At 43.5% G+C, this 12,612-nt stretch overlaps 1 protein-coding gene across 1 annotated transcript in view; it reads left to right on the top strand.

Moving 5' to 3' along the window:
* Positions 1–1,618: 1,618 nt before the first annotated feature.
* The window catches only part of SLC17A6 (solute carrier family 17 member 6), a 35,602-nt gene continuing 24,608 nt past the window's right edge, over positions 1,619–12,612 (top strand). The window contains exons 1-3 of the mRNA XM_059929602.1: positions 1,619–1,704; positions 4,416–4,668; positions 6,262–6,380. Coding sequence (XP_059785585.1) covers positions 1,619–1,704; positions 4,416–4,668; positions 6,262–6,380 — 458 coding nt within the window. The remainder of the gene's footprint in view (positions 1,705–4,415; positions 4,669–6,261; positions 6,381–12,612) is intronic.

A 12,612-nucleotide genomic window follows, 5' to 3' on the forward strand; every position in this document is an offset into this window, starting at 1 on the left:
TTAATGAAATAGATTCATTGATGCTATTCTTATATATGTGAAAGCAAATATCTTACGTGAATTTCTCTCTGTAGTTCTGCTTTAGGAGAAGATGGTACAAAATAAAAATTACATTTAAAAAGATTATAAGTAATTTTAAATAAATCTTGAAAATATCATCAACGATAATTTGTTAACAAGCACAAGGTATAGCCACAAATTTCATCAGTATATTGGTATTTCAGTAGTGTGCTGAAAATTAGTTAAGTGAAGAAGCATACAATTCCAAGGAATTTATATTAAACTGCTTGCCTTTTATTTAACCAAGAACACAGGAAAACTATTCTTTTTTTATTATTTCTCTATTCCCTCCCCCGCCTCCCTCCTTCCCTCTATCCCTCTTTCTTGCTTCCTTCTCTTTCTTCCTTTCTTCCTTCCTTTTTTTCTTACCTATCAGGGGTTAAAACAAAACACAGGAACAATATAGTTTTGCACTTTGTATACATATATTTTATATTCAAGGGAGCCCCGGTGCCCTAAATAACACAAACATAAGTAAAATGTGTTGTAATCTTCCTTCCCTGCAACACTGTCAGAGCTGGCATCAGCGTGCTGGGCAAAACATAGGAAACTAGAAGTAACTTGTCAATTTTTAATAAAGTCTTTCTCTTTTGCAGAGCTAAATGCACCATTCTCCCTGCAAACCCTGGCGATGATGACATCTTCTCACTTGGTTTCCATAGCATCCATTCCTGAAGATCCCCTGTATAGCCCTTGGTCAGGGCCATCCTCCCAGTTCCCCTAGAAAGTTGGCAACCTGGCCAGCCAAAAGAAACCTCCCCTTTTCCTGAAACTTACTCTGTCCGTGGTGCTGAACCATTTTTCCGAGAAGCGCCCACACGGGCGCTGTCAGCGGTGCTGAAAACAAAATCTTCCCTGACGCTGCCCAAATCAGAACTGTGTATCTGTTATTTACTCACGTCCTCAAAGAGCAGCAAGCTTTCTCCATCTTAATTCGACTCTACTGCAGAGCAGAATTTGCGCCGGCGTGATGGGAGGAGATCATGGGCAAGGAGGAAAAACTAATAGCAGTATCGTTCACTTGAGACCTAAGATGCTCCCATGAGTTTTGGAATTGCTCTGCTCCTTACAGCAAAGGCACCATTTTTAAAAGTACTATTCTTTTGACTTTGTCCTTACACAAGGGTTCTGTGGTATTTCCGCCCACGTTTAAAAGGCAGAAGATTTGACAGCAACAAGGCTTTCAAAACCGGGAATTTACATTGTTTTCCAGTGGACTGACTTCCAGGACAAGGACTCATCTGCACCCGCCCAAATACCAGGGCACTGCGTGCGCCCTTTGCCACCGGATCCTCCCCTTCCAATGAGACTTTCTGATTGTGTCTACCAACTCCTATTAGGAAACCCGTGGGTTGCATGCAGCTATTCTGTTGTATTCTCGTTCTCACTCTCCCTCCTCTCTCTCACTCACACTCTTGCAAGAGGCACACCGATACCGTTCTGCTGAGAAGAAAAAACCTACAACTACCTTAAGCGATTAAGACAATATGCGCAACTCTCCCCTTTCCTAGCGACTTCTATTTAAATCTGGCAAGAGCCGACACCAAGGTTTGCAAGAATGGAGTCGGTAAAACAAAGGATTTTGACCCCAGGGAAAGAGGGACTAAAGAATTTTGCTGGAAAATCCCTCGGCCAGATCTACAGGTAAGGAAAAGCAAACCTATGTTTGCCTGGGACTCAGCAGGAAAAAAAATCTGCAGAGCTATTTCCTTAAATCCTGGTTGCTTAGAGAGATTGTAATATGTTCGGAAAATCTTTTTTGTTGCTCATTGCTGAAGCGGGGCTGCTCTGGAAACCTACTTATTAATTCAGGAATGTTGCACTAAATTAACCTGTCTGCTGTGTGTGTGTGTGTATGTGTGTGTGTGTGTGTGTGTGTGATTTTTGTTTTGGAACCTGCAGATTCTTATCCTTTCCTACCGAGGATTTATCCTCTTTACAATTAAGAAATGACCTGCACCTGTTCAAAGAGCTTTTCTTTTGTTGCTTATAGTGACACCAAATTAAATTCCTTTAATGCAGAAAAATGAATAAAAAACACAACCACCTAAAAAATTAATCAATAAAATTCCAAAGAGTAGTGGCGAAAAGAAAGCTGGGTCTCAGCTTTAAAACCACTTGAGTAGAGAATCCCCCAGTGGAATCTTCCTTCTGTACTGAAGGAAGAAGAATCAAAATATATCAATAATTGATAGCTGAAACAGTTCCTCTCTTTAAATCTGAAACAATGTATATGCATTTTTAATTATTTGACCTCTCCTAGAAGTCTATTTCTTGCATGGGAAATGTCACAGTGCTTTTAAGAAAAGCCATAATTATAACCAGCAAAATGACTTTGGAAGTACTAGAAATGATTTAAAATTTTAATCCTCCCTGTAGTCACTATACTAATTATTCTGTAAAATTTACAACTTTAAATTTTTTCAAGAATATTAAATGAATACACATTTTCTTAATAATGTGAAAATCAAGAAGAAAGGGCAGAAACAAAAGGATAAATGATTCTAAGAGAGTGTTAAGTTTTGCATTTGGGAAATTGAAGCCTTTGGAAATGTATAGGATATGTAAAGAAAATGACCAAGGCACCTCCCAATTTTCCAAATCTCTCTGGTTCTGGTGGGCTTCTTGTAGGCACCATCATGCACCTATGCGGCAGTAGATACTGCAAGGGCCCTGCAGTCCCGCAGCTGCCCTGGAAAGAACTGTTCTTTCCCAGCTCAACTGACATCAGGTGGGGAGTTCAGGTGCAGAGTTTAACTTTGCATATATGAGCATATGAAGCCAATATGAAAAAAAATCACATTAGTTGAATTTTTCTCTCTTAGAATAAATTGCCGTGTACTCTAACATTGGAATTGGGCTTTAGGAATAAGTATTAACATAGCCACAAATACATTTATGATGTTTCCCCAGTTGGTATTCTGTAGGATTTGGAAGTCTGACATTTTTTTCTGGTGGCCTCAAATTACTTGACAGCCATCTCCCGAGCTATGCATTCTTGAAATTGATCTAAAATTTTCATTCGCTTTACCTGTGGGTATGAAAACAATTGTGTGTGGATATAATTATTTAAAGGGGCACACATAGAAAAAAGATATATGGTGGATTGGAAAACATCTGCAAATCGTAAACAGAGAGGTTCTTTGTTTAAATATCCATCTCAAGGGTCCACGGTGTGTTACCCTTCACATTCCCCTTCTTTTTAATAGAAATTTCGCTGATGTATTGTGGACCAAAACAGCACTATCAGCTTTTAGTAAAAGCATTCTATCGCTCTGCTTTCCCCTTTCCCCTCCCCCCAAGGACGAAAGCCTAAAAGCAACTGAATCAGTGGGATGAAATCTTAGGAAATACTATGCAAGTTAAGAAACACAAAACGAAACATAAATGTGAGATCTTCTACCTTGGTGTGGAACATCTTACCAGAGTTGATTTGGGGGCGTGTTGGTATAATCTGGGAGTCTCATTTTACGTCTTTGGAAATGGGTCCATGACATTTTTCGGTGTTTGTAACTGAGATAGTAGTGACACAAGATTGTGAATAATTAATTATTCATGTTCTGGCAGTAGGAATCTTAGGTGTCGGCCATATGTTGTGGAGGCCTTTGTTTCAAACTCAAGTAACAAGGGATAAAAGAGTAAGCTGTGTAACAGGAGAGTAATTGTTGAACTGGCATCCTAGGGGCTGGAGGAAGGGGAAGGAGAGTGCGTGACACTGAAAGAGTGTTCACAGACCTTCTCCGCTTGGGCACCGGACGGGACAGGCCTTGGTGCCAGGGGGCTCCCGGGCTTAGCTGGCGGGCAGGGGGGGAGGGGATCCCGGTGTCCTCAACCCGGAAAGCTTCAACTTGGCTGGGAAGGAAGGGGTAGCGTGGGTGCAGGACTGTGCCTGGGCCCGCCCACCACGGAGCAGCCCTCGGGAGGCTGGGTGGCTGGATGAAAGCGGGTGTCGCCTGGGCAGAGCACTGCGCGCGGAAGGTGTCTACACAGGCGCTGAGAAGGCGCCTTTCGGGTCACCCTTACAAACTGCAGACCCCGCAAGAAAGTTAGGCTCCGGCGGTGTATGTGAATCAAGGCGCTGTGGGGTGGATCCCGAGGGAATGGGCACTGGTTGCCATAGGACAGAAGATACTAAAGTTGAAGAGATGTTGCCGCGGGGAGGGAGACTGGAAGAAGGCTGGAGAGCCCGGGAGGTCCTGAAGCCTGGTGGCGCCCCAGCACCCTAACCCCTGAGGGAGGGGAAGCAGGTCAGGGCCCATCCCCCGAGTCCTGACCGGTCCTGGGAACTGGTAATGGGCCGGCGTCGAGGGTGCCTAACCCGTGGCGTCCTTGCCTCCCCACGGTGTGCCGCGCAGGGTGCTGGAGAAGAAGCAGGAGACCGGGGAGACCATCGAGCTGACAGAGGATGGGAAGCCCCTCGAGGTGCCTGAGAAGAAGGCGCCGCTGTGCGACTGCAGGTGCTTCGGGCTGCCCCGTCGCTACATCATCGCCATCATGAGCGGCCTGGGCTTCTGCATCTCCTTCGGCATCCGCTGCAACCTGGGCGTGGCCATCGTGGACATGGTCAACAACAGCACCATCCACCGCGGGGGCAAGGTCATCAAGGAGGTGGGCAACAGCTGGCCCTGTGGTTTCGCAAAGCCACTTCACCTGTTTAAGCCCCACTATCCCCATTGAATGAGGAAGGCTTGTCCGGCCCCTCGAGCACTGCCCTTCTAGATTGGGACGCGACAGTATAATAATCAAGCCCTTTTCACGCTGGGGCAAGTCGCTTCTGTTCTCTGGGCCTTCCTTTTCTCCCCTGCAAAGTGTAAAATAAAGCATCTAGCTCACTAGGTTTTTGAGGAGAGTGACTTTATACAAGGAATTGGTCCTTAATACTGTCCGCTAAAACTAAATCGAACTATTTTCTTTTACTCGGAAGAATAGAGCAGCAGATTAGCTCTAATTTCCCCCGGCTTCCAATTCTCGCCAACATTCTCCTTAACCAAAATGAAACGAAACCGAAAAACAAATCAAACAACTGTGCACACATATCGGCAGTTTTAGCCGAGGGGTCTTTAGGAGCGTCCCACCTGACTGTCGGAGAGCAGCCGAAGCGGCGCAGGACAGCCTCGGGGTCACGGGGAAGCCAGTCCCGTAATCTTAGGAAGTGCGTTGGGTGACGCTTAGGGAGAGGAGGGTCAACGTCAAGGTCACAGAAACCCGTGGGTCCTGACTTCCTGTTTAGAGATCTGAGCTAACGTAAGCCAAGCAGAGCAAGGGTTGGGGGTTGGGTTGATAAATTTGCGACGGGCTCTGGATGGGAAGCTGTGAGCGCTGATGGGCCCTGGGTATTCCGGGAAACACTGCAAAGTGCGTTTGGTTTCAAAATTTTATTCAAAGGGGGGAAAAAATAAGGGTCCCCAGTTCCCCAGGCCGGATAAGGGCTCTTTCATCTTTCCTGCGCAGAGAGTTCTCCCCAGTTTACTGTAAGGTTCACCTTGTGCAGCGGACCAGGCTGGTGAGGGCGGAGTTAGGCCCCGACCTTCAGACACACCCTCTCCCGCTCTTCTGACCACCTCTGAGCAGCCCCTTCCTCTTCACTGAGTCCCCCAGTTTCCCCGGGCTTTTCCAAATCTTTCTGGCCTATGCCCATCCCCATTGTGCTGGGACCATCCTTCCCTACTAGGTCCTCCGACTTCAGCACCTTCCATCCCAAGCGCCCCACCCCCCTTCCCCAGAATTTCTCCAGCTGGGTTCCATTCTCCAAGCGATTCCACTACTGCGTGGTCGGTGGGGGCTAAGTGGACCGGCGTCAGGTGTCTCTTTCCCCAGCCAGCGAACAGAATCCCTTCGTGGGGAGTCCTCATTTCCCAAACTCAAGCCCTGATGACTCCTCGCTCACGGAGGTGATCCGACCTTCCTGGCAGCTGTCGGGGGCAAAGCCAGGGCGCCCAACTTCGCTATTAATCACAATCCATTTCAAACGTGCACGGTTTTTCAGTTAAAAGAGGCATTTCTTCTCTGTAAGAAGATACAGATTCAATTTTGTTAGGAAACGAAAATTAAGCCACCCCCATGCTCAGAATGCTGGGAGTACCCCGGGCGGTGAGGGCTGTTCGACCGAGAATTACTGAACATGAATTTTCAGCCCAAGCACTGACCCTACTCTCTCGCTCCACCTGTTTTTTGTTTTGTTTTGTTTTCCTACTCCCATAGAAAGCCAAATTCAACTGGGACCCGGAAACCGTGGGGATGATCCACGGTTCTTTCTTTTGGGGCTACATCATCACCCAGATTCCGGGCGGCTACATCGCTTCTCGGCTGGCCGCCAACAGGTAAAGCATCGGGCCCGGCGGGGGCTCGGGGAGGTGGGACTTGTACCCTCCGAGGGGCAGCGGAGGCCGCGGGCAGGGGCGACGGCCCCGCGGGGTTGGGGAACTCCTGGGCGAGGTCTCCTAGTACCCTGGAACCCACTCGCGGGGCTGGAACACTGTGCCTCCTTCCAGAAAAAGGCGCCCCGAACGATTTGGGTTTTCCAGGGCGGGCGCACTTTGTCGCCGCCGCCTCCCTGCCCTGGCGTAACCTGCGTCTCGAGAGATGGTCGACGTGCCTCCGTGCCTGGTAGGAGCTGAGGCCAGGCAGGGAGCGGGGGAGCAGAGACGGCGCCGCCGAGGGCACAAAGGGATGGGGGGCGTCACTGCGCTCTGGTGTGCACGTCCTTCGGGTGCCCCTGCTCCCTGTGATGCTGACCGCCCCGTAGGGCGCAAAAAAAAAGCCCGCCCAGATGGTGCTCTGGATCTGCAGGATTTGTTTCTATAGAGCCAGGCGGGCTTTCAGGCGCCCCGGGTGCGACTCCACCTGTTAATGAGCTCTGCTGAGTAGGGGCGGGGGTGGGGAAGGCGCTCAGCTGCTTCCAGAGGCCTCCAGCCTGGCCGCGGTGGTGGCTGCAGCCGAGGTCCTAGCGCCAGCCCTCAGCAGTGCCCCCAGCGCCACCTGCAGAGGCACCCCGAAATACGAGGCGAAAGGACTGATGGGATGGGGGTGTCAAGGAGCTCAGCCTGGCACGCCGACTGTGAGAGACAGCTTCATTTGCTTCATTGTGTGTATTTTGATAAATAAAACTAAATGCTTCTTGAATCTAAGTGTTAAGCTGAGAAAGAACAGATGCACTCCGCCCTTTCAGATATTGCTACATAGAGACCCCAAATAAAGACTTTGGGCCTTCTTTCAGACCGTGTACCTATGACTTTACCCCTCTCCCTCCCCGCAAAAGGTCAAGGTTTCCTGGGAAGTAATTAGAACTGGGCACCTCTCTAGTCTTGATCTCCTGTCTGCTTTCCTAAACTGGTCTCTCCCTATCCCTCAGTGAAATCTCCAAGGCCCCTTCCTTGGCTTTTGTCACCTACAATCCATTCACCAGAGGTGTTTTCCTGCGCAAGATTTCTCAGTCATCTCCAAGGCCTAGGGAGAGATTCTTGGAAATTTATTTTAGGCTTAATGCCCCTAGGGTGAGGATTTTTGGACTGGCCTTCAAAATGTCAAGAGGAGAGTGCAATAGATTAGGAATAGTGCCTTTTGAATATCATCTTTACCTTGACATGATGATGGTTAAGACTCAGACCCAACAGGAGAAAAAATATTCTTTTAAAAAATGTATCAGTTTAAACTGAAAATTATTAACTGTAGAGAACCCAATTTTATGGATGGGATAAATTTTAAAAATTGATATAAGGCAGAAAAATGTAAAGGAATATTCCCTTAAATATTACTGGTAATGAACACGTTAGAGTTTTGACTTTTATATCCAAAATGCAGTGTCTTGAATCTTTTTTTTTCCTAAAAATATTTTCTAAAGCAAAACAAACTTCCCAGAAAGATACTCCAAGCATACATATGTAAAATATCTTCACTTCAGTGGGAAAACATCCAACAAGTCACCAAAAAAGAAAAAAGGAAACTCAATAAAATGTGAAATAAAAATACAATGACTGTGCCTTTAAGTTTTTTTTCAGAGTCAAAACCTTCAGCTTGCCAAATGTTAAAATGCTAACATTTTCCTGCCAGGAAAAAACACTAGGGATGCTCCCTAGTGTTCCCTCTTTCTAACACTGGGAGGTCAGTAAACAGGTTTTCTTAGTTAAAAAAAAAAATTCAAGCTCATTGCTAGCATTTGTGTCATGTTTAGTAAAGAAAAGACTGATGTTGACTCAGGTTCTAATTTGTTTGGTAGATTTTCCTCAAGGGAAAAATTTTCTGAATTTTAGAATTATTATTTGAATCCAAAACCACCTTACCTTTAAGTGGATATTTAGGGGAGAGAAACAATATTTTCATACACAATGCTTTGTATTCTCCAAGGCTGAGAAAATAAAGTCAAAATTTATTGTAAAATCTTGTGAACAGATAGAAGAGTATAGATTCATTTCCTTATCACATTTTAAGACTTTTACATACTTGCTTTATTTTGAAAATAATATTACAAAACATACAGTGAGAAATATACAGCCTCCTGTGAAAACAGGTTTAAAATGTATCATTCCCTTTTCTGATTATAAAAGTATTACGTATCAAATAAGAAAAATATATTAAAAAGAAAGGATAATAAAAAATCATAAATAATCACCCAGAGACACCTTTATTGACAAGTTGGTGAATGTCCAATTAGTCCTATACATGCTACATAGAATTTTATCTTAGAAGACTTTTTTAACACAAAATTTTAGAGATTTTTAGAATTTGCTTGAAAGATGTATATTTCCTTTTTCAAAAACAGTAAAAACAACACAGCAAGACCAGTTTTCCACCTACAGGCATTGTATACCCATTCTCCCTTCCCTATAGATCATTTAATAATAGAACAAGATTTCCCTTGGGTGGGATACTGGGGACAGAGTCCTTTCCCTCTAGGTGTAAAAGAAGCTCATTTTGGAAAGTGTTTGCCATCAGCATTGTGGGTGGAACTAGAGTAGAGGAACTGAAGTGTGTGGAGACAGTTCCTCTAGAGAGAAGGGCTTCTGGTTACACCTCCTGGCAGATTTCTCAGTGAAAAACAAATGACGATGATTTGGCTTCTCCATTTCATGGATTAAGCAAAAGCAGCCCTACTCTTGGTCAGAATACAGATTCTTGGTCCTTTTTCTTGTCCGATTCTAAGTATTCTTGCTTTCCTGCTCAATGAGAAGAGAAGGTGGGGGGAGTAGTGGCAAAAGGAAACTGGGTCTCAGGGAGACCTCTTGCATCATTTTTTTCTTTTGCCTTTCCTTAAAGGGCTATTGCACATCCTGGGCCGGAGAACTTAGTCAAATCCATGGAGGGCTTTAGAGTGGGGAATCAAAGGAAGATTCCTCACAAAATCTGTAATATTTAAGATGAGAACATATTTAATACAGTGATAAGAAGGTATTGGAGGCAAATTAATTTTGTCTTTAAACAATAAAGAGCATAGGGCTTACAGTAACTCAAAAATTTATGAATGTGAAATTGCTAAAAAACTATCTTTATCTTGCATTTAGAGAGTGATGAGGAACCTGGTCAAGTATTTAGTGGGAGAAATAACAAAATTTTTACAAAGGCATAACCAAAGAAGTTCAGATTTACCAAAGGAAGTTTGGTCAACACTATATTTTTAATGGATGATATTGTATTCACAAAGACTATTCCTGCCTCTGTCTAGGTGGCAATATTATTTAAGTCCTATTTAAAAATTTCCCTATTCTGCTCCTGTCCTCCTGATTTCCCAACTCTGCTTTAATTTTTTATGTAGCACTATTACCAGCTATCATACCACTATTTTTCTTTCTCATCTATAACTAAGAAATAACTGCCTTCTTACAATAAAATGTAAGCTCCATGAGTGCAAGCAGTTTTGTCCTTGTTATTTACACTGCTCTATCCCTAGCACCTCAAAGAGACCCTGACCCATGATAGATACTTGTGGAATAAATGAAATAAACATCACAACAAAGTGTTTTGCACCTTTTAAAAAAGGCAGTGTTACATAGTGGTTAAGATACAGGATCTAAAGCCAAATGGCATGGGTTCAGACTCCTGAATGTATTACTTAATAACTGAATGACATAAAACATTATTTAACATCTCTGACCCTCAGTTTGCATTTCTGTAAAAGGGAGCTAATCAAACTATCTACCTAATATGAGTATCATGACAGCTAAATAAGAGAATATGTGTAAAGTTCTTAGATATGCCTGGCACTCAATAATTGTTGGCTGTTATCATTTATTTTTAATAACATCTTAATTCAGAAAAAATTGAAAGAAAAAACCTCTTATGATCACTCAATATCACTTGTGTTTAAGTTTGCTGTATTAGTAATGCAAAAAGATTATTTCTATTGTGATAAAAATACCTCTTTTCACATGTCAGATTTCTGCCTTTAAAATTATTTTCCCATACACACTATTCACAATTAAAATTATTGTTCACTGAAAATGTCATAAATCTCATTTGAAGGCTTGTAAAGGGCTGTCTTAAAAAATTACTTATAGCCAAGAGTGTAGAGAGTGCTAGTATTTCAGTGCATGCAATCTTTGAACTCTGGCCAGGCATTATAAATGTGCATAGAGAAATCCATTTAAGTTTGAGGTTAGGCTTCTCTGATGAAAATTAAAGGTTATTTCCCCCACCCCTATCCTTTATCAAAGAGGGTTCAGTTCCAAGTGCAACATTTTATCTTTTCAGTTATTTCTTGGGTTTCTAACTTGACTTTTGCTAAAGAGAAAACAGTTCTTTATTCAGATAAGAGATTGAAGATCACATGTATCTGTAGCATATAGTGAACGCCCTATAACAGAAAGAACCCATATTAGAACTGGACAGGGCTCATCTAATCCAATTCTCTCACTTTATCCATCAGGAAAGGAAATAGAGAATCAGGGAGGCGGTGACTTGCTCAAAGTCACAAAGAGATTGTGACTAAAACTCAGGTGTCCAGTGATACATGACCACAGGCTCTCTCTACGTTGAAATTTATCATCCCTGCCTCATATTATGTGCTTTATCGCAAAGTTCACTTTCAGTAGCAAGCTGAGCCCTCTGCCCTCTGAATGAGTGCCTGCAATCTATCATGCCCCAAATCCAGGACAGAAATCCACGAATTAGAGAGAGAAGGCTTTAGCAGGCCCAAGGGATTCTTAGATTTTTGTGGCAGGAGAAACATACTGTATTTTTGTGTGTGTACTGGCTCCCAAATGATTTGGCCATAACATGAGTGATTCTGTTCTTTTCCCTGCAAAAGGGAAAATCCAAACTTGATAATGACTTAGACAAATAGTGTGATTTTTCTGGAGGAAAAAACGTGGTATTTAGACCTTTTTCTCCTGACGCAGCCCTTTGGGAGTTTGAGCTTCTAGAAGATTGCAGAGGTTTGAGCGCGACTGGGATAGTTTAAAGCTTTTGTCTACAAGAAAGAAGAGGTTCTTCCCTGCAATTTTGATTGATACAGCTCAATTTGTACTACTGATATAAAAAAGAGAAGCTTTATACTTAAAAATGAACAAATTTTAATACATGGATTATAGAACTGTTTACTAATGTGCATTTGCATTTATGTAAGTGGAATTTGATATACTTTAGGTAAATATCTGGCTTGCCTGATTATGAAAATGTGAGAATGATCTTTAGGAAGATGAACAAAGATATTTTAAACACATCTTCATATTTTAAGAAAGAAATAATTTTACTGGTGTTATTCTGTCATTTTTCTTTCACAGAAATAAAATAATGAAGATGTGCTTTATGTATTGTAATAAGAATTGTAAATAGATTCTTAAGTCTCATCACCAAATACTCTCTCCCTCTCCCTCTCTCCCTCTCTCCCTCTCTCCCTCTCTCTCTCTCTCACTCTCTCTCTCTTCTATCATCTTTTCTCCTTTACACTTACTTATCCATTGTAGCATGGATTGCAAGCAGGGGTTTCTTAACACTTCCAGTGAGAAATATTTGCAAATTCCTTTTGGTGAGAAAATAATTCAGACTATGAGCATAAAGCCTGCTGCAAGAGACCACCATCCTGCTATGATGGAATTGGTTTATAGTCCTCCAGTCTTTTAAGGCCAGAGGTGACTATCTCTATTTCACTCATCTAGCTGCCTATCAAACATCTAGCCATCTTCCCATTGTGGGCTCTATAGGTTAGGCATCTGGGGCAATGCAGGAGAGGCCTTCTTTTCTTCTGACAAAAGAAAATACCCTTTCCAGGAGATGAATAGATGTATCTGGGAGGAGGGGTCCCTAAGGGCTTGCACGTGGTTTGCTGACACACGCTTCTCTCTCCTTCCATTCTCCTCTCCTCCCACCCTTACTAGGTCTGGCTTCCCCTGCGGCTGCCACAGCCTACTACTGCAGTGCCGAAGCAGCCTCTGGGGGGAGGGACGTGATTTTGAGGGAGGAGAGAGTCAGGTGGGCAGCTGGTAGAATGATTCTCCCGCTGCCATATGCCACTGTTGGGGCTGTCTAATTTCTCTGTCATGAGTGATGAAGTCATTTTTACAACATAATGAGGTACCAAGGGACCCAGAGGGCTGGCTTGTGCTTGTGTATTCCTTTTTT

Source organism: Balaenoptera ricei, chromosome 8 (genome assembly GCF_028023285.1).
Source record: "Balaenoptera ricei isolate mBalRic1 chromosome 8, mBalRic1.hap2, whole genome shotgun sequence".
In the NCBI taxonomy this organism is placed as follows: Eukaryota; Metazoa; Chordata; class Mammalia; order Artiodactyla; family Balaenopteridae; genus Balaenoptera; species Balaenoptera ricei.